At 42.7% G+C, this 22,624-nt stretch overlaps 1 protein-coding gene across 3 annotated transcripts in view; it reads left to right on the plus strand.

Moving 5' to 3' along the window:
* The first annotated feature begins 688 nt into the window (after nucleotides 1–688).
* AGBL1 (AGBL carboxypeptidase 1) overlaps nucleotides 689–22,624 on the plus strand; it is a 909,156-nt gene continuing 887,220 nt past the window's right edge. The window contains exons 1-2 of one of the 3 annotated variants that reach the window (XM_043922371.1): nucleotides 689–706; nucleotides 950–1,030. In XM_043922371.1, the coding sequence (XP_043778306.1) occupies nucleotides 980–1,030 (51 nt within the window). In that variant the 5' untranslated portion in view covers nucleotides 689–706; nucleotides 950–979. The other 2 variants (XM_043922372.1, XM_043922374.1) reach the window with 2 other exon arrangements.

Here is a 22,624-nt window from a genome sequence, read left to right on the forward strand (position 1 = left end):
CTTTGATCACTGCATTTGCAGCAGCAAGAGGCAGGATGGTGTAATGGCTCCTGCTCGTGGTTTGGTGCCAGTTTACCTTGGCAGATTGGGCATACGTTCCTAAGCTCTGTTCCTGTGGCCCAGAATCTCTGTGCCTGAGTTTTCTCATTTGTAAAAGGGAGATGCAATCATAGTATCTCCTGGTGCTAGTGCCAAAGAATCTGCCTGCCAGTGCAGGAGACGTGGTTTTGATCCTTGGGTTGGGAAGATCCCCTGGAGTAGAAAACGGCAGCCCACTCAAGTATGCTTGCCTGGAAACTTCCATGGACAGAGGAGCCTGGAGGGGGCTACAGTCCTTGGGGCCGCAAAGAGTCGGACACAGCTGAGCAAAGCACTGTCACTGTCTGTAGGGTCACTGTGAAAGTTGTAGATTATATAAGGGACTCGGTTGATAAAAAACAACCCGGAGCAATTCTTTTCCTTCTCAGCCAGAGCTCCAGTCCCTCAGCCTGGGACCTCAGGGGGCCCTGGGCTTCTGTGCCCTGCAAGGCCACGGTTGTGCAAGCGCTCTCGGGTCTCTTGTTACCCAGGAGCCGGCAACAGACCAAAATAAAGTTGGGGGGGGGGGACCGGCGGGGAGGGCCGAGCGAGCCTCTGTAGGGAGTCTGACCAGGTCAGCTGGGAATGCCTGTCAGCCGTCCAGGGTGGCTCCTGCGTGGGCCTGGAGGTGGGTGAGTGATTCACGCCGGGGGCCCTGTCTACCCCTGTGCCCAAGTGCTCCTCCCTTCCCGGGCCGGGGCTCACCTAATCCCCGCAGTGGGTGTCGGGGGGCACCGCACCTGGGCCGAGGGCTAGGGTTGCAGCGTGCTCACTTCACACTCGGCAGTGTGCAGCTGAGGCCCTCTCCCCGGGCAGCGAGGTCAGCTTGGCAGACATTGCCTCTCCAGCCCAGATCTGAATCTGGCCGCAGGCAGCCGTTTCCCCCGGACCCGACGAGGTGATGGCCGAACAAGAAGCCAGTGGGCTGCAGGTCCTACTGCACACGCTCCAGGTAGGCAAGAGGCCGAGGGCCGCCCAAGCTGGCCAGGCGGATCTTTGCTGCACCGGGCCTGCCTGGGAGCCGGGGCTCTTCCCGCAGTCCGCTCTGGCCCCAGTGGCCTGGTTTGCTAACCAGCAATAACACCCGAGTCAGCAGCAGCTCTCACCTTGAGGCTGACCTAAGTGATGCTCTGGTGTTTAAATATTAAACCTGACCACGTTGATGAGTGTGCTGCTTAAATTATTGAACCTGGTGGGATTAGAGGCTTGGGCTAAAAGATCCAGGTTCGCTCGAAATGAGAAAGATGGAAAAAAAGGCTGTTTGGCAAATGCACGCCTGTTTAACTTCTCCTTGAGCAGGACAGGAGACCCCGGGGTGGGGGCGGGTGTATAGACGTAGGAGGAAGGGGGGCATCAGCGAAGACCACTCCTCTGGGCTTCTGCTGAATGGCCATTACCAGGTTCCCAGAGAGTGGTCCTCATCAGAATCACCTAGGATGCCTGCTTACAGTGCATCTTCTCAGTGGGATCTGCCAGAAGGAATCACTCTCACCAGTGGCAGGGGCCTGGGAATCTGCCTTGCCTTCTATATGATTCTATTTACTCCTGATTTTGAGATTTCTTGTCCCAGGGCATGGGTTTGCTAACTTGTCTCCAGATTAGAAACTCCCAGAGGGTGTTAAGAAAAAATGTGGATACCCACCCACCCAAATTCAGATTTAATCTGGGGAGTAAACTGAGCATTGGATCTTTGAAAGCCTCCCCTCCCAGGTGGTCTCAAAGTGCAACTAAAGTCAATGAATCACTGCTCTGTAGACTTGGGTAGATGCTTGCACTGAAATGGATGCAGGGAATGGCAGACCCCAAAGGAGCCCAAGAGATCTTCTATTCCAGGATTCTAAACCTGAAGTTCAAGGACAGTCGGCACAACAGAATGGGCTTCAGGGATTCCATGACCCCCACCCATGGATTTAGAATGTAAATGCTTTGCACTTACATTCATTCTTCCCAGCTTTGAAAAGTTTCGTTTTCCTTGGATTCTTGAGAAAAGCTGTATTCCTAAATATAGATTTAGAGTTTGAGCAAACTCTGGGAGATAGTGAAGGACAGGGAAGCCTGGTGTGCTGCAGTTCTTGGGGCTCTCAAAGGGTCGGACATGACTTAGCGACTAAACAAAATATCGCTAGAAATATGAAGAACCGGGAAATCCAACCTTCCAGTGCACAGTTAAGGCAACTGAGTTTCAGAAATGAAATAGCTTCCCAAGGTCGTGTAACCACTTAATAGGGGAACTGGGACTAGCACCAGAGAACTTCAGTATCCCGTGGACCAAGTGTCTTTGACTCATTCTATCCGGTGCAACAAAGGCAAGAATGCATCTGGGTTAGGAGTGTTGGCGGTGGGAGTGGGCCTGAAAATAAATTTGCAGTTGGCCTGGAAGTCACTGCAGGATAAACTCAATCTCCTGTCTTTCTACTGTGGGGATTTCTGATTGATATTTAGAATGATTGTTCCGGATTCTCAATCATCAAAGAAAGACTGAATTATATTCAATATACCCTATGCATGCTAAGTGGCTTCAGTCCTGCCTGACCCTTCATAATTCTATGTACTGTAGCCTACCAGGCTCCTCTGTCCATGGGATTTCTCCAGGCAAGAATACCGGAGTGGGTTGCCATGCTTTCCTCCGGGATCTTCCCTACCTAGGGATCAAACCTACATCCCCTGCATTGCAGGCAGAGTCTTTATCAGTGAGCCATTGGGAAAGCCCTCAGTATGCACTGCTTGTTCCCAGTTAGCCAGAACACTAAAATAACCAGAACACGTTTGCCCTGTGCACTCTAGTTGATCTCAGAATCTGGTGGTGGAATTGGCTTGGGTTCCTGGCCAAGCCCTGAGTCATCCCTCTCTCCAGGTGTCTGCCAGAGTCTGGTTTAAGTCTTGAGGGTAGAAGTTAGAACTCTGGCATATTAAAAAAAAAAAAGAGAGACAGAGAACCTGGAACACATATTCCAGGGAATAATGTTTCCTGATGAGTTTCATGCCCCTCCTCATTCCCATCTCCATGAACTAGACCCTGAACAGTTTCTGAAAAGAGCTTAGCTGATGTGTTTTTGATGGAGGGTCTCAGAGGTCTTAGGGATTCAAGCCAGTCCTGCTTGTGCACAAAGGTGAGAGACCAAAGGCTTTGTACCGCTTCTCAAACCTCTGCAAAAACAGTGGTTATGTCTGAGCAGAATGTGAGGTCAGAGTGTGAGTTCTCCATGTCTTTCAGAAGCACTCAGAACATTGCTAAGGGAAGGAGAAAGAGAGACCAGATGACCAGAAAGACAAAGCACGGGGTGACCGTATCCCCACGGTATGATGGGGACTTCAGCCTCCTTGGGTGACCAAGACAGAATCAACTAGATCATTAAGAAATATTGGTTTTCCAGGGACTGCCCTGGTAGTGCAATGGCTAAGACTCCATGCTCCCAATGCAGGGGACCCAGGTTTGATCCCTGGTCAGGGAACTAGATCCTGCATGTTGCAACGGAGACCTGGCACGGCCAAACATGTACATAAAAAAGAAATACCAGTGTTCTACCCTCTACAACTGGGGAAGGGCTAAGTCCTTTTCTTCCTACCCCAGTTTCAACACAGATTTACCTCTGCCCTGAAAGGATGAGAATCAGATTTCTACCCAGACGTTTTCCAAGTCCCTGACTTTTACTGTATGAGTTGAGACAGAAAATCATGAGACTGACTCACGAGGGCCTGAATGGAGGGTAGGCGACACAGAACACAGGTGTGAGAGACAGGAAGAACTGGCTTCTGCCCCATTTCTGGCACTTACCAGCTGTATATCCTTAGGCAAGCCCCTCAACCTCTCTGAGCCTTCATTTCTAGATCTGTAAAAGTGGGGGGTGGGGAGCAATCAAAATACTTTCCTCAGCCCTCTGTGCCAGGATTAAGAGAACCCATTTGAAAAATGCTTATAAACTATAATCTGAGGTTCAAATGACTCTGGTTTTTATGATTTCCCCAGCTGAGGGCACAGTGGAGAGGCTGGGAACATTTGCCTAGGCTTTTCATCATCCCGCCCTGCTTGTTTCCTGGATGGGCTCCAGTACCCTTGGAAAAAAAGGAAGGTGTCTCGTCCATCCTGCTCTCGTTTCTCCGTGTGGCTTGAGCTAATGGGGAAGATGGGGAGCTGCCAGGGTGACAGGATGTGGGCGCCAGGCCAGCCCCAAAGCCGGGAGCCCTCACCCGGCGATGTCCCACAGGGTGCCAATTAAGTACCTTATCAAAACATGAGAAGTGTACAATGATTCGGTCAACTCTGACACACTCTGAGCTGTGATATGGGCACATTTTTTGTTGTTTGCATTTGCACTTTATTATTTGATGTTATAGCTGCTCAGACCGAATCCCAGGTCTGCATCTTGGCCAAAGTATGCATAGTGAAGCTCCTTTTCTCGACTTGGGCTCAGGAACTTTATCTATTATGGATTGCGAATGAGCTTGCCGCATGTGTGGTGCTCAGTCTTGAGTGAGCATCAGGCTCAGATAATGGAAAGCCTGGAGCGGGTGACAACTGCACTTTTCCCTTGGACTTCTTCCTTCAAGGATTATTTCAGAGACAACAGGTGATTTTATCCCCGGGCTGCAAAGAGGGGATGGGTGGAAAAATGATGACTGATATGTTTCATTCATAGCACTTGGGGGTTTTGTTTCCAAAACATATGTTTAAAAATTTCTAGAATTCTCCACAGAGGATGTAGAAATATCCATCTATCATACATCCATAGGACCAGGTGTGGCAGAAACTTAGCTTTCCCCTTGGACATCAACAGAAGGGTTTGGAAAAATCATGAGATGAAGTTTCCTTTTAGATAGCAAGCATCATGTCTTCCCTGAATATCCAGTCAGGAGGAGTCTCTTCTCCCAAATTCCTTACTATGGCATTCATTACACACAGACTTGCTCTACAGGTATTTTTATCTTCCCATTGTTCCTCTAGAACATTGTATTTTCATTGAAAAATGGGTCAAATTTCAACAGAAGAAATTGGTGCAGTTAAGAGGGTGATGAGGGTCCCCAGGGATCTTTCTCATGGCAGCAAAATGTGGAGAGTATTCAGTATTTGCCACGACACTGAATTTGATTAAAACAGAAAATCTGAGAAGGGGAAGAGAGGAGATTGACATGGGCATTTGCTCAAATGCTTGAGAGTCTTGAGTGGCAAACTTCAGATCTAATCATGCTCTTGGCAATGGCTGCTTATTCATAAAGGTAGGTGATTGGACTCCAGGACATTCAGCCAAGGTGACAGTGGTACAGCTCTTTGGATGGGGACATTAACCGTGACTGTATCTCTGCTTTTTACTGCCAAGTAATGTGATGTGTGGGCTTCCCTGGTGTCTCAACAGGTAAAGAGCCCGCCTGCTAATAGGAGATGCAAGAGACTCAGGTTTGATCTCTGGGTCTGGAAGATCTGCTGGAGGAGGGCATGGCAACCCACTCCAGTATTCTTGCCTGGAGAATCCCATGGACAGAGAACTCTGGCAGGCTACAGTCCATGGGATTGCAAAGAGTTGGATATGACTAGGTGTGCAAGCATGCATGCATGCATGCCCTGTGATGTGTTCCCCACAACCTCCCCATCACTGACCTGACTTTTATCCTAGTCCTCTTCTTATCCATCACCTCCCTTTAGCTCTTTCTTGTCACTTAACTCAAACTTGCATCTCACCCCATCCTGAGCCACTGTGCATCTCTAATCCCCCTCCAGGGGAAAGTCAGAGATGGATTATGACTCAGGGATTGGTGAAGCGACCCTGTTTAAACTTTTTTTTTTTTTTAAATTTGAAAGGCACAAAAATTATTTTAGAGGCAGCATTCAATGTCCTTGTGTCAAAACAGTTCTGATAACATGGCATTAAAAGGACCAGTGCATGCTAAGTCACTCAGTTGTGTCCAACTCTTTGCATCCCATGGACTGTAGCCCACCAGGCTCCTCTTGTCCATGGGATTCTCTAGGCAAGAACACTGGAGTGGGTTGCCATGGCCTCCTCCAGGGGATCTTCCCAACCCAGGGATCTAGTGAGCATCTCTTAAATCTCCTTCATTGGCAGGCGGGTTTGTTACCACTAGCGAGTTGAGTGCAAAAGTCCCATCCTCACTTTTGGTAATTGAGAGTTCCCCCCACCAACTCCCACTGAACCCAGACTCTGGATCCAACCTCCTCCCTGAGTATCTACCTCTCCAAGGCAGCAGGTGAGGGACAGAAGGCCTGCATGTCTTTAAGGCGTAATTGAAAATTTGCCCTTGCTGGTGACATGTTGAAGCTAATGGCCAACAGAGAGACCCACATTTACTCCACAACTGGCGGCTTTTACTGGCACCATCACTACACAATTTACTCAGTTATGAAAATTGGAACCCCTCTCATGAAAGTCAAGCACAGCCTGGGTTTGAGGTCTGGGAGCTCGGGAAGCATGCAGCCAGGGAAGAGAAGTTGGTCTGGGTGACCGATCACTGTACCGTACCTGTAAGTGTGGGGAAAGGCAGCTGTGAATCAAACAGACGAGGTGCTTCTTCATATTTCAGAAATAGGCACTTGGAAATGCATCCTCTTGGGTGTGAGCTCCATATCCTTTTGCCAGACCTGAAATGAAGGAAATTGAAGGTTTGTGGAACTGTGCCTTTTCACCAGGAGAATACTGCATGGTTCCTTCAAAGCAAGGGGTCTGCAAATCAGGTTCTTGAGAGAAAAGGATGTGTAGGGTGAAGGAGAAACCAATAGCAGAGATGCCAGGAATACAAGAATGAGGAGAACAAAGGGTGTGGAAGAAGACAGAGCATTCTGGGTCCTCTACCCCCTTGCCCTAACTTGCTTCATTCATATTTGTTACTTGAAAATGGCTTGAGATGCTTTGCACTGTAGTTGTTGTTCAGTTGCTAAGTTGTGTCCAACTCTTTGCAGCCCCATAGACTGCAGCACACCAGGCTTCCCTGTCCTTCACTATCTCCCAGAGTTTGCTCAAACTCATGTTAAGTCAGTGATGCCATCCAACCATCTCATCCTGTCACCCCCTTCTCCTTCTGCCTTCAATCTTTCCCAGTATCAGGATCTTTTGCAATGGGTTGGTCCGTCGTATCAGGTGACCAAAGTATTGGAGCTTCAGCATCAGTCCTTTTAATGAATATCCATGGTTGATTTCCTTTAGGAATGATTGGTTTGGCCTCCTGGCTGTCCAGTGCTTTTGAATTGTGGTGCTGGAGAAGATTCTTGCACAGAGAGACTTTGTCAAATTCAGGTTTTTATGTGTCTAATTTCCTCTACTTGGTCCCTTGAATTATAATAGTTAAAATAATAATGAACATTTATTAAACAGTTTCTACATGTAAGGAGCTGTGCAGAGTCCTTCACAGGCTCCATCTCATTTAATCCTTACAATAGCCCTGTGAGTTGGGCGGTATTAGTGTCTGCATTGTAAAGCTCTCAGAGGGAAGGTTGGAGATGTGAATACATTTCTTAGTCACACAGTGAGTGAGTGGCAGAGCTGGAATTTGAGCAGAGGGAATCTGACATGAGTGGATGTGCTCTTGCCAGGTGTATTAGCTCTCTGAGGAGACACAGGGCCATTGAGAAGATTCAGAACAGATTTTCCCAGGTGGTAGGTGCCTGCGGAGGAGCAAGGAGACCCCCCTCCCTTTGGCACATCTGGTGAAGACAGCAGCTGTGCCCACAAGCTGTGCCCACAGTCCTGGCAGGACTGACCAAGAGGGCAGAGAACAGGCGCCTAGAGTGGGTGTCTGCAAACTTTGAAGGGTCACACGATCTTTGTCACAATTGTTCAGCTCTGCCACTGTAGTTGTAGACAGTGAAGAAAAGAATGGGCTCTCTTGCAGTAAGATTTATGCACAGAACACAGGGAATGGGCTGGTCTTGGCTGTTGTGATAGACGGTGGACCTCTGGCTGGAGGTCCTTTGGGCCCCAGCAGGGTGTAGGTCGGGGTGGGAGAGGGGACAGAAAGCGAGAGGTGGAGCACCAGGGGCCTGTTGGACTGTCTGCTGCCAAGTGGGAACTTCCTTTATCTGCATGGACGTCCTCCTCAACTTCCAGGCCGCCCTCCTTGCAAAGACAGCACAGAAAATGATGCTCTGAGTTCCTCTGGGGGCAAGTGTTACAGAACGTGAAATGCACACTTCACAATGTCATTTCCTGCTGCTGCAGCCTGCAGTTTTCTAAGTACCAGTGGAGACTGTGATCATGTCTATTAATCCTCCAAGGGGGGCTTTCAGGGCATTTTAGCAGCACTTAACATAAATGATGCTGGTTTGACCCCTGGGTCAGAAACGTCCCTTGGAGGAGGGCATGGCAGCCCACTCCAGTATTCTTGCCTGGAGAATCCCTTGGACAGAAGAGCCTGGCGGGCTACAGTCCATGGAGTCACACACAGTTGGACGTGACTGAGGCTGACTTAGCACATTGCACCAGTGTAATAGGTGATTGTCTTGCAGATATTGTTTGCATTCAACAGCAGTCCCAGCACAAGACATGTTCAGTTAAGCACTTCTTAGACTGGTTTCCATAGAACACCAGTGTTCCCTGGGATGCCAATGAGTGTTCCACTCACAAAAGTTCTTGTTGACAGATGGATTGGAAATGTCGGGGTAAATAAACTTATTAGAATCGCTTACTGAAAGATAATCAATCTTTTGAAAGCTTTTCAAACACTTATGTCCTACAGCTCTTGGTTTAAATGCCTTTTATTCAGAGAGGATAATCTGACAGCCCAATGTTCCTGACAGCCCAGTGAACTAGGCTCTGAGTCCCATCTCCTTAGTTTGACTCCGCATAGAACTTGCCACTTCCTGATGCTTGTCTGTGCCTTCTCTCCCTTCTTCCACCAGGGTAGAGATGTCATCTGTCTGGTTCACCTTTATCCCTACTACCTAAAGCACTCTCTAGGACATAGTAGGTGCTCAAGAAATATTTATTGATTGAATAATAAGATGAATGTGTGTGGTAAATTATCAAGTTGGGGATATAATATATAGCATTTCTAAATCATCTTAGAGATGGGATTTTTTTTAAACTTTTATGTTGTATTGGAGTATAGCCAATTAACAGTATTGTGATAGTTTTAGGTGGACAGCAAAGGGACTCAACCATATACACACATGTATCCATTCTCCCCCAAACTCCCCTCCCATCCAGGCTGCCACATAACATTGAGCAGAGTTCCATGTGCTATGCAATAGGTCCTTGCTGGTTATCCATTTTAAACATAGCAATATGTACATATTGACCCCAAACTCCCGAATTTTCCCTTCCCCTGGAGATGCAATACTTTTTTTTTTTTTTATAGCAAATGCCCACTGGTATTCCATCCCACAGAACATTAAGTATTTCTTTCTTTCTTTCTTTCTTTTTTAAAATTTTCTGGCTGAACCACCTGGCATGTGGAATCTTAGTTCCCTGACCATGGGTCAAACCTGTGCCCCTTGAATCTGCCTGCAGTGCGGGAGACCTAGGTTTGATCCCTGGGTTGGGAAGATCCCCTGGAGAAGGGAATGGCAACCCACTCCAGTATTCTCACCTGGCGAATCCCATGGACAGAGAAGCCATGAGGTCTCACAGAGTCAGACATGGCTGAACGATTAACTCTTTCACTTTTCTTTCACTTTCCCTGCAGTGAAAGCCCAGTCTTAAGCACTGGGCCACCAGGGAAGTTCCTCACAGGACATTAAGAATCCATGGAACACATTTGGGAGACAACGGTTGTAGACCCAGGCCATGTTATATCACTGCTTTGAGGTCTTTGAGGGTTGAATTTCTCCAAATCTGGAAACCAACTTCTGGCATGTTGAAACATTTCTAATCCAAGTTGATACGAAGTCAGTTCTATTGGAGACCTAGGGTCATTCCTCTACTTGGTGAATTCTACTAGCTGATGACGATCCACCTGTCTGTAGGCCTTGAGTTGACTTCTAATCCTTACTTGATTGGAAAGGAGAATATAAGTGACAGATGTGGAGGTTTAGAAAAAAGGTCCTTCTTAGAGGCTCATGAGAGCCATTCTGCTTCTGATCCGGAGGCCAAATGGTGATGGCATTAGTCTTAGGTTTCGGATGAAAGGCAGGGTCAGATTTCAGAGTCAGGGTATCTGATGAAACTTTCCCTGGGGTGCTTGGAGAGATGGAAGCTTCTTCAATAAATGGTCAGTAATGAATTCTCCCTCTACCCTTAAAAACACCCAAACCCAATGTGTGTTAACATCTCTGTCTTCGGATCCCATCAGTAAGTACAGCCCAATGCCCTACACGTCTGACCCACAAGCACCCCTATCCCACCCCTCTTAAAACTCAAATTTATCCAAGAAATACCATGACAATGCAGATATTCTTCACATAGCACACTAGGTAGATTAAGAAGAGGCTATAAGAAAATCCTGTTTTCTCCATTACTTTCATTATTAAATCATAAAATATATATTACATGTCCTAAAGGAAAAAAAATCCCCCAAATGATAGCTAAAATTTTAGACTAAGGAAGAGGCTAAAATGATATTTGAAAAGGTATTATTTGAAAATGGATATTAAAATTCAAGAAGTGTTTTTGCCATGAGCTGCTCACACTTGTTGAGCACTTACTATGTGCTGGTCTAAGCATTTGACATGTGTTATCTCATGTAGTTGTCACAGTGATCCTATGTGGTAGGTCCGACTATTATCTCCGTTTACAGATGAGGAACCCAAGGTGCTCAAGATCACATAGCCTTTAAGTAGCCAGTCAGGATGTGAACTCAGGCACAGCATGACTTTAGTTTGCTTCCTGCTCATTGCTATTATGCATCAGGCTACAGAGTTTCTTTTCCTCTTACCTGCCCTTTTTACCGCTAAATGTTTCTTCCTGATTACAGAAAGTAATACAAGCTCATGATTATAAAATTTTAATTAAAATACAGGTATACATTTTAGGGAGTAAAAATCACCCCCTCAAATCCTGCTCCCTAAGACAACCACACAAGAGTCAGCTGTGTATTCTTTTATGTGTTTACATATATACAGTGATATGTGTATTTGTGTAACCATGTCTATGTGTGTGGATCATTTTAGCACACTATTATTCAATTTGCTTTTCCTACATATCAGTATAACTGTACCTCTTTCAAATCAGCATGTATGACCTAACTCAATCTTTTGTGATAGTTGCATAGAACTTTAGTATATGGACGTACTATAACTTAAAGAGAAGTACATTTTCTTCTAGTGTTTCACTTAAATTTGACTTGATTTCTGTTTTGTTTTTATTTTTGGTGTTGTGTTACATGTTAATCATCAACTTCATCAAAATTTTCAGACTTTTCTTTCATGAATTTTTTTGGCCATGAAACATTTTCCCCAGGATCTGTTATACTTAGTGATGTTTGAATTTAACGCCATCCCATTCTCTTTCTTGTAGGTCTCGTTGCTTTCACAGGGCTTCTCTGCCATACCACACTCCACCAGGATGTGGCAACAGTAAACCAATTTATATCCTTAAAATTTCTTTTACTGGAAGATGCCAGTTCTGTAACGTCTGATAGAGCTCTGCTTGATAATATTTGACAATTTTACATTTGACATAAATGTTTATTTAAGATAAACATGTGTAGGTTCCTTGGCTGGAGGTCAGGTGGCCAGAGTTGATTTTGGACCCAGCCACTGTCTGTCTGTCTGTCTTGAATCCCTGGGCCGGCATCCTCTGTTTTGTTTTCAGACTTAAGTGCTAGGAGATGTGCCCAGAAAATATCATCTGTTTCCTTGGTATTTTATGGCTCTCTTGTTAATGGTTCATTCATGTATTGAATGCTTCCCTTGTGCCAGAGGCTGTGCTAGGTAGTGGGTGGCAAGGTTCAAGAATCTTATTACTCAGACACTTTCCTACTGAAATTCTTCCAAATGTTAATGACTAATGTCAGGAAGAAAGAGATCCGGAATACTGCAGTCACACCTGCCCTCCTTTCCTCTACGGACCATTTTATTCTGGCTGAGAACACAGTATTATCATTACTCCAAGTCCCTGGGGGAAGATCTGAAGGTTTAGCAGCTGTAACTTGTTTAGCTACGCCTATGTACTTAACGTTAATTCATATGTGGTCATTTTTTAAAAAAACTGCGAGGTCATAATTCTAAACCTTTTCATTCCTTTTTTTTTCTCTTCCAGTGAGTAGGGTGTCACAGATGCCCCCTTTTGTTTTGGCTACTCCCCACAGAATCTAGGATCTTAGTTCCCTGGCCAGGGGTTGAACCTGTGCTTCCTGCAATGGAGTCTCAGTCTCTTGACCACCAGGGGACTTCCACAGTTTCCTTTTTGGTGCCATTGAAAGCTGAAGGACACTTTCCCCAGCTAAGTGCACACACAAGTTTTTGTGAACAATTTCAGTGTAATAAGCTACACTATAAGGTTTCACTGTCTCGGGGTATTTACTTCGTTTTTTTTTTTTTTTCATGGAATGGAGCTTTTTAAGGTTGGACTAGTAGAAGTCAGTTCTTGTCACATAAAGCAAACCCCACAAATCTGTCCAGTTGTGACTTATCTTTTATGCCTCTAACCTGGGCACAATAAATTCTTTTTCTGTGAAATAATAAATTACCGTACTTTGCGAGCCACATATTATATGTTTACTGTATGAAATAATGTGTGCATTGATTTCGGGGCAGGGAAAAGAATCTAATGTATGTTTTCTAGACTTTGAATCAGATTAACTTTTGCCTACCAAGTTTCTATACAGAGCAGAAGAAGAATGTGCTCTTTGTTTTCGCTCTTTGGACTTGACTGAATTTACTTTATTTATTTTCAATTGGAGGATAATTGCTTTGCAATGTGGCGTTAGTTTCTGCTGTATAGCTATAAGTCTACATATATCCCCTCCCTTCTGGAATCTTCCTCCTCCCCCAACCCATCCCACCCCTCTAGGTTGTCACAGAGCACTGGGCTAGGCTGAATCCCTCTGTCATACATCAACTTACCACTGGATCTCTGTTTTACATATGGTAATGTATATGTTTCCATGCTACTCTCTCAATTCATCCCACCCTCTCCTTCCCCTGCTGCGTTTACAAGTCTATTCTCTATGTCTGTGTCTTTCTTTATTCCTGCCCCTCAAAAAGGTTCATCAGTACCATTTCCTAGAGTCTATATATATGTGCTAATATGTGATATTTGTGTTTATGTTTCTGACTTGCTTCACTTTGTATAACAGTCTCTAGGTTCATCCACCTCAGTTCAACTGACTCAAATTCCTTCCTTTTTGTGGCTGAGTAATATTCCATTGTATACATGTACCTTGAGTTCTTTATCTATTCATTTGTTGATGGACAGATCTAGGTTGCTTCCATGCCCTGGCTATTCTAAATAGCATTGCAATGAACTTTGGGGTACGTATGCTTTTTGATTTTTGGTTTTCTCAGGTATATGCCCAGTAGTGTGATATACAGTAAAGAATCAGGCGGTAAAGAATCTGCCCGCAATGCAGGAGTCCTGAGTTCAATCCTTAGGTCAGGAAAATCCCCTGGAAAAGGAAATGACTACCCACTCCAGTGTTCTTGCCTGGGGAATTCCATAGACAGAAGAGCCTGGTGGGCTACAGTCCATGGGGTCACAAAGGGTCGGACATGACTGAGTGACTAAAAACAGCAAGAACAAAATGGTAGTTTTATTCCTAGCTTTTAAAGGAATCTCCATACTGTTATCCATGGTGGCTGCATCAATTTAGATTCCCACCAACAGCACACATTTTCTCCTTATCCTCTTCAGCATTTATTGCTTGTAGATTTTTTTTTTTTTTCTTTTTTTTTTAATTTTTTTATTAGTTGGAGGCTAATTACTTCACAACATTTCAGTGGGTTTTGTCATACATTGATATGAATCAGCCATAGATTTACACTTATTCCCCATCCCGATCCCCCCTCCCACCTCCCTCTCCACCCGATTCCTCTGGGTCTTCCCAGTGCATCAGGCCGGAGCACTTGTCTCATGCATCCCACCTGGGCTGGTGATCTGTTTCACCATAGATAGTATACATGCTGTTCTTTTGAAACATCCCACCCTCACCTTCTCCCACAGAGTTCAAAAGTCTGTTCTGTATTTCTGTGTCTCTTTTTCTGTTTTGCATATAGGGTTATTGTTACCATCTTTCTAAATTCCTTATATATGTGTTAGTATGCTGTAATGTTCTTTATCTTTCTGGCTTACTTCACTCTGTATAAGGGGCTCCAGTTTCATCCATCTCATTAGGACTGGTTCAAATGAATTCTTTTTGACGGCTGAGTAAAATTCCATGGTGTATATGTACCACCCTTCCTTATCCATTCATCTGCTGATGGGCATCTAGGTTGCTTCCATGTCCTGGCTATTATAAACAGTGCTGCGATGAACATTGGGGTGCATGTGTCTCTTTCAGATCTGGTTTCCTCAGTGTGTATGCCCAGAAGTGGTATTGCTGGGTCATATGGCAGTTCTATTTCCAGTTTTTTAAGGAATCTCCACACTGTTTTCCATAGTGGCTGTACTAGTTTGCATTCCCACCAACAGTGTAAGAGGGTTCCCTTTTCTCCACAGCCTCTCCAGCATTTATTGCTTGTAGACTTTTGGATAGCAGCCATCCTGACTGGTGTGTAATGGTACCTCATTGTGGTTTTGATTTGCATTTCTCTAATAATGAGTGATGTTGAGCACCTTTTCATGTGTTTGTTAGCCATCTGTATGTCTTCTTTGGAGAAATGTCTGTTTAGTTCTTTGGCCCACTTTTTGATTGGGTCATTTATTTTTCTGGAATTGAGCTTCAAGAGTTGCTTGTATATTTTTGAGATTAATCCTTTGTCTGTTTCTTCATTTGCTATTATTTTCTCCCAATCTGACGGCTGTCTTTTCACCTTACTTATAGTTTCTTTTGTAGTGCAAAAGCTTTTAAGTTTCATTAGATCCCATTTGTTTAGTTTTGCTTTTATTTCCAATATTCTGGGAGGTGGGTCATAGAGGATCTTGCTGTGATTTATGTCGGAGAGTGTTTTGCCTATGTTCTCCTCTAGGAGTTTTATAGTTTCTGGTCTTACATTTAGATCTTTAATCCATTTTGAGTTTATTTTTGTGTATGGTGTTAGAAAGTGTTCTAGTTTCATTCTTTTGCAAGTGGTTGACCAGTTTTCCCAGCACCACTTGTTAAAGAGGTTGTCTTTTTTCCATTGTATATCCTTGCCTCCTTTGTCAAAGATAAGGTGTCCATAGGTTCGTGGATTTATCTCTGGGCTTTCTATTCTGTTCCATTGGTCTATATTTCTGTCTTTGTGCCAGTACCACACTGTCTTGATGACTGTGGCTTTGTAGTAGAGTCTGAAGTCAGGCAGGTTGATTCCTCCAGTTCCATTCTTCTTTTTCAAGATTACTTTGGCTATTCGAGGTTTTTTGTATTTCCATACAAATTGTGAAATTCTTTGGTCTAGTTCTGTGAAAAATACCGTTGGTAGCTTGATAGGGATTGCATTGAATCTATAGATTGCTTTGGGTAGAATAGCCATTTTGACAATATTGATTCTTCCAATCCATGAACACGGTATGTTTCTCCATCTGTTTGTGTCCTCTTTGATTTCTTTCATCAGTGTTTTATAGTTTTCTATGTATAGGTCTTTTGTTTCTTTAGGTAGATATACTCCTAAGTATTTTATTCTTTTTGTTGCAATGGTGAATGGTATTGTTTCCTTAATTTCTCTTTCTGTTTTTTCATTGTTAGTATATAGGAATGCAAGGGATTTCTGTGTGTTAATTTTATATCCTGCAACTTTACTATATTCATTGATTAGTTCTAGTAATTTTCTCGTAGAGTCTTTAGGGTTTTCTATATAGAGGATCATGTCATCTGCAAACAGTGAGAGTTTCACTCATTTATGATTAAAACTCTCCAAAAAGCAGGAATAGAAGGAACATACCTCAACATAATAAAAGCTATATATGACAAACCCACAGCAAGCATCACCCTCAATGGTGAAAAATTGAAAGCATTTCCCCTGAAATCAGGAACAAGACAAGGGTGCCCACTCTCACCACTACTGTTCAACATAGTGTTGGAAGTTTTGGCCACAGCAATCAGAGCAGATTTTTTGATGATGGCTATTCTGATTGGTGTGAAATGATACCTCATTGTAGTTTTGATTTGCATTTCTCTAATAATGAGTGATGTTGAGCATCTTCGTGTGTTTACTGGCCATCTTTCTTTTTTGGAGAAATGTCTATTTAGGTAATCTGCCCATTTTTTGATTGGATGGTTTGTTTTTCTAATATTGAGCTGCATGAGCTAATAAATTATTTTTATCTCCACATTCCAACTTTGTCTTGAACATCTTTCATATCTGATCTATACTTGTGAAAATTATAAGTACCTTTGATGGATCAACTGTAGTGTTACTTTTCAAAGAAAGCCTCTTTTGATAAATTGTATAGATGATACTTCTCTTTCTCTTCTGAAGTAGCATCTAAGAATTTGTACCTCTCTCTTAAATCATCCATGCTTTGCTTTGTCATAAGTTGTTCTTTATTTTTCAATAGACCTTTACTGGGTAGTAGGGAGAATCCCAAAATAAATATGACATGGTCCTTGTCCTCGCAGAACTCACTGTATCTAGAGGAACTAGATAGACATCTGAGATTCTCCTGAAAATCACAGACCCTTTCTTTAGATAATCATACATATGCAATTTAACGAAGCATTTAAACCTTAAATTTGCCCACAGTTTGAATACAAATCTATGCCATGTGATTGCTCAGTTTGACATGTCAGCAAATAATTATAAAGTACTATTATAAACGAAGATATAGCAACATACCCGGGGAATTCCCTGGCAGTCTAGTAGTCAGGACTCTGCTCTCCCTGCCAAGGGCCTGGATTGAATACCAGGTCAGGGAACACAAACAGAACATTGCATCCAAAACACAAACAAACAAAACCAAACCAAAAAATCACAAACAAATAAAAACAACATGTAAAGTGTGTTATTCTTAGAAGAAAAGAAATTTCAAACAATCTCCAATATTCTACAACCTTCTCTTCCTGAGTAATAGATTGTTTAGATAATTCAGACCAACCCTTGAGTTGGAGACAATTAAAAAGACAGATAAAATATAAATAATTTTTTATAAAAAGCATCCATGTTCTAATGAAATAATGAACATTTAATGATCTGGGGGCAGAAGAGGTGGGAAATCCAGAGAGATGGCATGTCTGCCCTCAAGGCATTTACTATTTTGAAGGCATGGCTGGAAAAATTAAGCTGTATGTTCTGTAGTCTTGCATGTCTAGGAGAACAGGAGTTGGAATATAGGGCTTACCAAGAATAGGTACCCTGGTAAACTGCTCTCTGCTTTTGGGCTGAGACCTGAAGGGATGCTCCCTAGAAATAAAGGTGAGTCATACACAAACTAACCTTCACATTGAGCCGTTCCTCAACTCACCTGGGTGGTCCAGAAAATCCTGACTTGAACAGGCAGTCTCAGATTCCTGGAGCTTCCAGGTGCCTGGGAGTAGCAAATTAAAATCCCCATCAGTGGAAGAAAATATCATCCTGGGCTTTACATTAATTCTACAAATAATTTGGAAACCAGGGACAAGGGGAGATAAATCAATGTGAGTAACCACCAGCAGAAACAGGGAATTATATTCAATATCCTGTGATAGACCATAATGGAAAAAAAAGAATGTTTATATGTGTATAACTGAGTCACTTTGTCGTAGAGCAGAGATTGGTACAGCACTGTAAATCAACTGTATGTCAATAAAAAAATTTCAAAAAAGGAATACAAGGTTTTTGCTATATTCCAGAAACTAGAATTATCAGACACAGAATGTGAGAAAGCTTTGGTTATTACGTTCAAAGAGATTAAAGTCAAGTTTGAAAAATTTGGCCATGAACTATAATCTATATAATGTTATACAGTAGATTTAAAAAGGAACCAAATAGAAATTCTTGAACTGAAAAAATAAATGACCAAAACTAAGAACTTGTTAGATTTAACTGTAGATTACACTTGGCTGAAGAAAGAATTGAAGACCAGGTCATAAGAAGCTATCTAGACTGAAGCATAAAAGGCAAAAAGATTAAATATGCTATGCTGAAGGGCAGGTAAGAGATAGAGAAGATTTAGCAAGTATTAACATTGGAGTTCTGGAAGGACAGAAGAGAATGACACAGCAACAGTTTTTCAAGAAATAATGATAGAGTCCCAACCCTTTAATATACTGCTCAATTCATTAATAATAGGAGTATCTTTTTCAAGTCTGTATTCCTGTAAGTACTTGGCACGAGTTTATTAAATGTTTGTTGAGTTTGTTAGGTGAGGAAACGTTCCTATTATGTTCTATTCCATTTTAAATTTTTGAAATTATGTCAGAACTTCTCTTAAAATAGTATACTCTTTAAAACAATTCTGTAAAATTACTGTCTGTTGTGGATATACATTCAAATATTGAAATTCCTGTATTTGCAGTTGTCACTTTAAAACTTAGAACTAAACTTATGATTGACATGACAGTTGAAGATTAACCTCTCATTTGAAAACTGATGATTCATTTTTGACCCCCTCAGACTCAGGTTGGGCTGGGCTAAGTCACCCAGTCATGTCTGACTCTTTGCGACCCCATGGACTGTAGCCCGCTAGGCTCCTTGGTCCATGGGGATTATCCAGGCAAGAATACTGGAGTGGGTTGCCATGCCCTCCTCCAGGGGATCTTCCCAACCCAGGGACTGAACCCAGTTCTCCCACACTGGCCACATTGCAGGCAGATTCTTTACTGTCTGAGCTACCAGGGAAGCCTCAAACTCATATATGATGATCATACTACGATTATACTCCTATGATTATACTATATTTCCCTTCTTGCTTTTTAAGTTTGACAGCAGCCTTTGGAAATGAGTTATAAAATTGTAATCTGGTCACACTAATTAGTATATTACATTCACTTGTTGTTCAGCAGCTAAGTCGTGTCCGATTTGCGACCCCATGGACTATAGCACGCCAGGCACCCTGTCCTTCACTATCTCCTGGAGTTTGGTCAAACTCACATCCATTGAGTTGGTGATGCCATCCAACCATCTCATCCTCTGTTGTCTCCTTCTTCTCCTGCCTTCAAGCTTTTCCAGCATCAGTGTATCTTCTAACGAGTCGGCCCTTGGCATCAGGTGGCCAAAGTATTGGAGCTTCAACTTCAGGATCAGTCCTTCTAGTGAATATTCAGGGTTGACTTCCTTTAGGGTTGACTGATTTGATCTCCTTGTTGTCCAAGGGACTCTCAAGAGTCTTCTCCAGCACCACAGTTGAAAAGCATCAATTTTTTGGCACTCAGTCTTCTTTATGGTCCAACTCTCACATCTGTACATGACTACTGGAAAAACTGTAGTATTCTCTTTAATGATATGGCATTCTGATAAGAAACTTCATTTATTCCCTTTAAAATAGAGAAGAAAGATGATGTTTTATAGGTTCTCTGGGAAAGAGATTTTGAAACACAAATTTGCATGCAGGGAGTATACCAGGGAGTACCTCAGGTCCACACATGAAGGAATGAAGGAAGGAAGACTGGGCAGGGGGAGGGATGAAATGCAAGGTAGTCTCAACATAGGCTCAAGCTGATCCCAGCAGGGGTCCCAGAACCTGGATGGTCCATTAGCAGTTGTTTCCTCCCGTGAGCAGGGGCCTGGCCCTTTATACCTCCTGCCCCACACCACTGACCAGTCATTGGTAATAGGCTGCTTCTAAACAGGGGACATGACCTTAGGGATCTCTTCACTTGACAGCAGTTCCCAAAGCAGGACCCAGGTGAGAGCTGTCTGTCACTATTGTCATTATTTGTCATTTCCTTTGGTTGGGTGGATGAGGGTCTCAGTCCTGAAGGGGAGACCCAAGAGGCATACCTGGAGCATCCACTACAGGTGATAGCTAGTAACACTGGGCATCAAGAAACTTAGCTTCAAATCCTGGCTTTGGAATTTGAAATGATGCAGTCTTGGGCAAACCATATAACTAACCCTCTGGCTGACAGTTTCCTCATATTTTCTTTTTTAAAGGAGTAGGAATGAGATCATATGTTCCTCACAAAACAATAGTTTTTTTTTTTTCAATTTCTCCTTTATTTATTTATTTATTTATTTTTTCCAGTGGGTTTTGTCATACATTGATATGAATCAGCCATAGATTTACACGTATTCCCCATCCCGATTCCCCCTCCCACCTCCCTCTCCACCCGATTCCTCTGGGTCTTCCCAGTGCACCAGGCCCGAGCACTTGTCTCATGCATCCCACCTGGGCTGGTGATCTGTTTCACCATAGATAGTATACATGCTGTTCTTTCGAAACATCCCACCCTCACCTTCTCCCACAGAGTTCAAAAGTCTGTTCTGTACTTCTGTGTCTCTTTTTCTGTTTTGCATATAGGGTTATCGTTACCATCTTTCTAAATTCCATATATATGTGTTAGTATGCTGTAATGTTCTTTATCTTTCTGGCTTACTTCACTCTGTATAATGGGCTCCAGTTTCATCCATCTCATTAGAACTGATTCAAATGAATTCTTTTTAACGGCTGAGTAATATTCCATGGTGTATATGTACCACAGCTTCCTTATCCATTCATCTGCTGATGGGCATCTAGGTTGCTTCCATGTCCTGGCTATTATAAACAGTGCTGCGATGAACATTGGGGTGCACGTGTCTCTTTCAGATCTGGTTTCCTCAGTGTGTATGCCCAGCAGTGGGATTGCTGGGTCATATGGCAGTTCTATTTCCAGTTTTTTAAGAAATCTCCACGCTATTCTCCATAGTGGCTGTACTAGTTTGCATTCCCACCAACAGTGTAAGAGGGTTCCCTTTTCTCTACACCCTCTCCAGCATTTATTGCTTGTAGACTTTTGGATAGCAGCCATCCTGACTGGCATGTAATGGTACCTTATAGTGGTTTTGATTTGCATTTCTCTGATAATGAGTGATGTTGAGCATCTTTTCATGTGTTTGTTAGCCATCTGTATGTCTTCTTTGGAGAAATGTCTGTTTAGTTCTTTGGCCCATTTTTTGATTGGGTCATTTATTTTTCTGGAATTGAGCTTCAGGAGTTGCTTGTATATTTTTGAGATTAATCCTTTGTCTGTTTCTTCATTTGCTATTATTTTCTCCCAATCTGAGGGCTGTCTTTTCACCTTACTTATAGTTTCCTTTGTAGTGCAAAAGCTTTTAAGTTTCATTAGGTCCCATTTGTTTAGTTTTGCTTTCATTTCCAATATTCTGGGAGGTGGGTCATAGAGGATCTTGCTGTGATTTATGTCGGAGAGTGTTTTGCCTATGTTCTCCTCTAGGAGTTTTATAGTTTCTGGTCTTACATTTAGATCTTTAATCCATTTTGAGTTTATTTTTGTGTATGGTGTTAGAAAGTGTTCTAGTTTCATTCTTTTACAAGTGGTTGACCAGCTTTCTCAGCACCACTTGTTAAAGAGGTTGTCTTTTTTCCATTGTGTATCCTTGCCTCCTTTGTCAAAGATAAGGAGGATTTATATAACAGGGAATCTTTGACAAAGATTCATGGATTTATCTCTGGGCTTTCTATTCTGTTCCACTGATCTATATTTCTGTCTTTGTGCCAGTACCATACTGTCTTGATGACTGTGGCTTTGTAGTAGAGTCTGAAGTCAGGCAGGTTGATTCCTCCAGTTCCATTCTTCTTTTTCAAGATTACTTTGGCTATTCGAGGTTTTTTGTATTTCCATACAAATTGTGAAATTGTTTGTTCTAGTTCTGTGAAAAATACCGTTGGTAGCTTGATAGGGATTGCATTGAATCTATAGATTGCTTTGGGTAGAATAGCCATTTTGACAATATTGATTCTTCCAATCCATGAACATGGTATGTTTCTCCATCTGTTTGTGTCCTCTTTGATTTCTTTCATCAGTGTTTTATAGTTTTCTATGTATAGGTCTTTTGTTTCTTTAGGTAAAAACAATAGTTTGAATGCTACTTTCATGAGTTTTTTCTTCTTCATATTTTGAATCAATGATACTATTGTTTACTTGGCACGATTTATTTCAGCAGATTTATTCATTTTAACTTAATGTTGCTTAAGGTGACACTTTATATATGACCATAAATATAGCAGTAGTGAAATAAAGTTAAGTGAAAGTCACCCAGTCATGTCCAACTCTTTGTGACCCATGGACTATACAGTCCATGGAATTCTCTAGGCCAGAATACTGGAGTGGGTAGCCTTTCCCTTCTCCAGGGGATCTTCCCAACCCAGGAATCAAACCGGGGTCTTCTGCCTTGCAGGCAGATTCTTTACCACCAGAGCCACAAGGGAAGCCCAAGAATACTGGAGTGGGTAGCTTATTCCTTCTCCAGTGGATCTTCCCAACCCAGGAACTGAACCAGAGTCCCTGCATTGCAGGTGGATTCTTTACCAACTGAGCTATCAGGGAAGTCCAAACTTAGTAAAAATAGAAAGTAGCCATGAAAATAAATATATTGCATTTTTTTATTAAAAAATTTTTTAATTGGAGGATAATTGCAGTTTACCATTTTGGGTTTCTTCCATACAACAGT

This window comes from Cervus elaphus, chromosome 13, assembly GCF_910594005.1.
Source record: "Cervus elaphus chromosome 13, mCerEla1.1, whole genome shotgun sequence".
In the NCBI taxonomy this organism is placed as follows: Eukaryota; Metazoa; Chordata; class Mammalia; order Artiodactyla; family Cervidae; genus Cervus; species Cervus elaphus.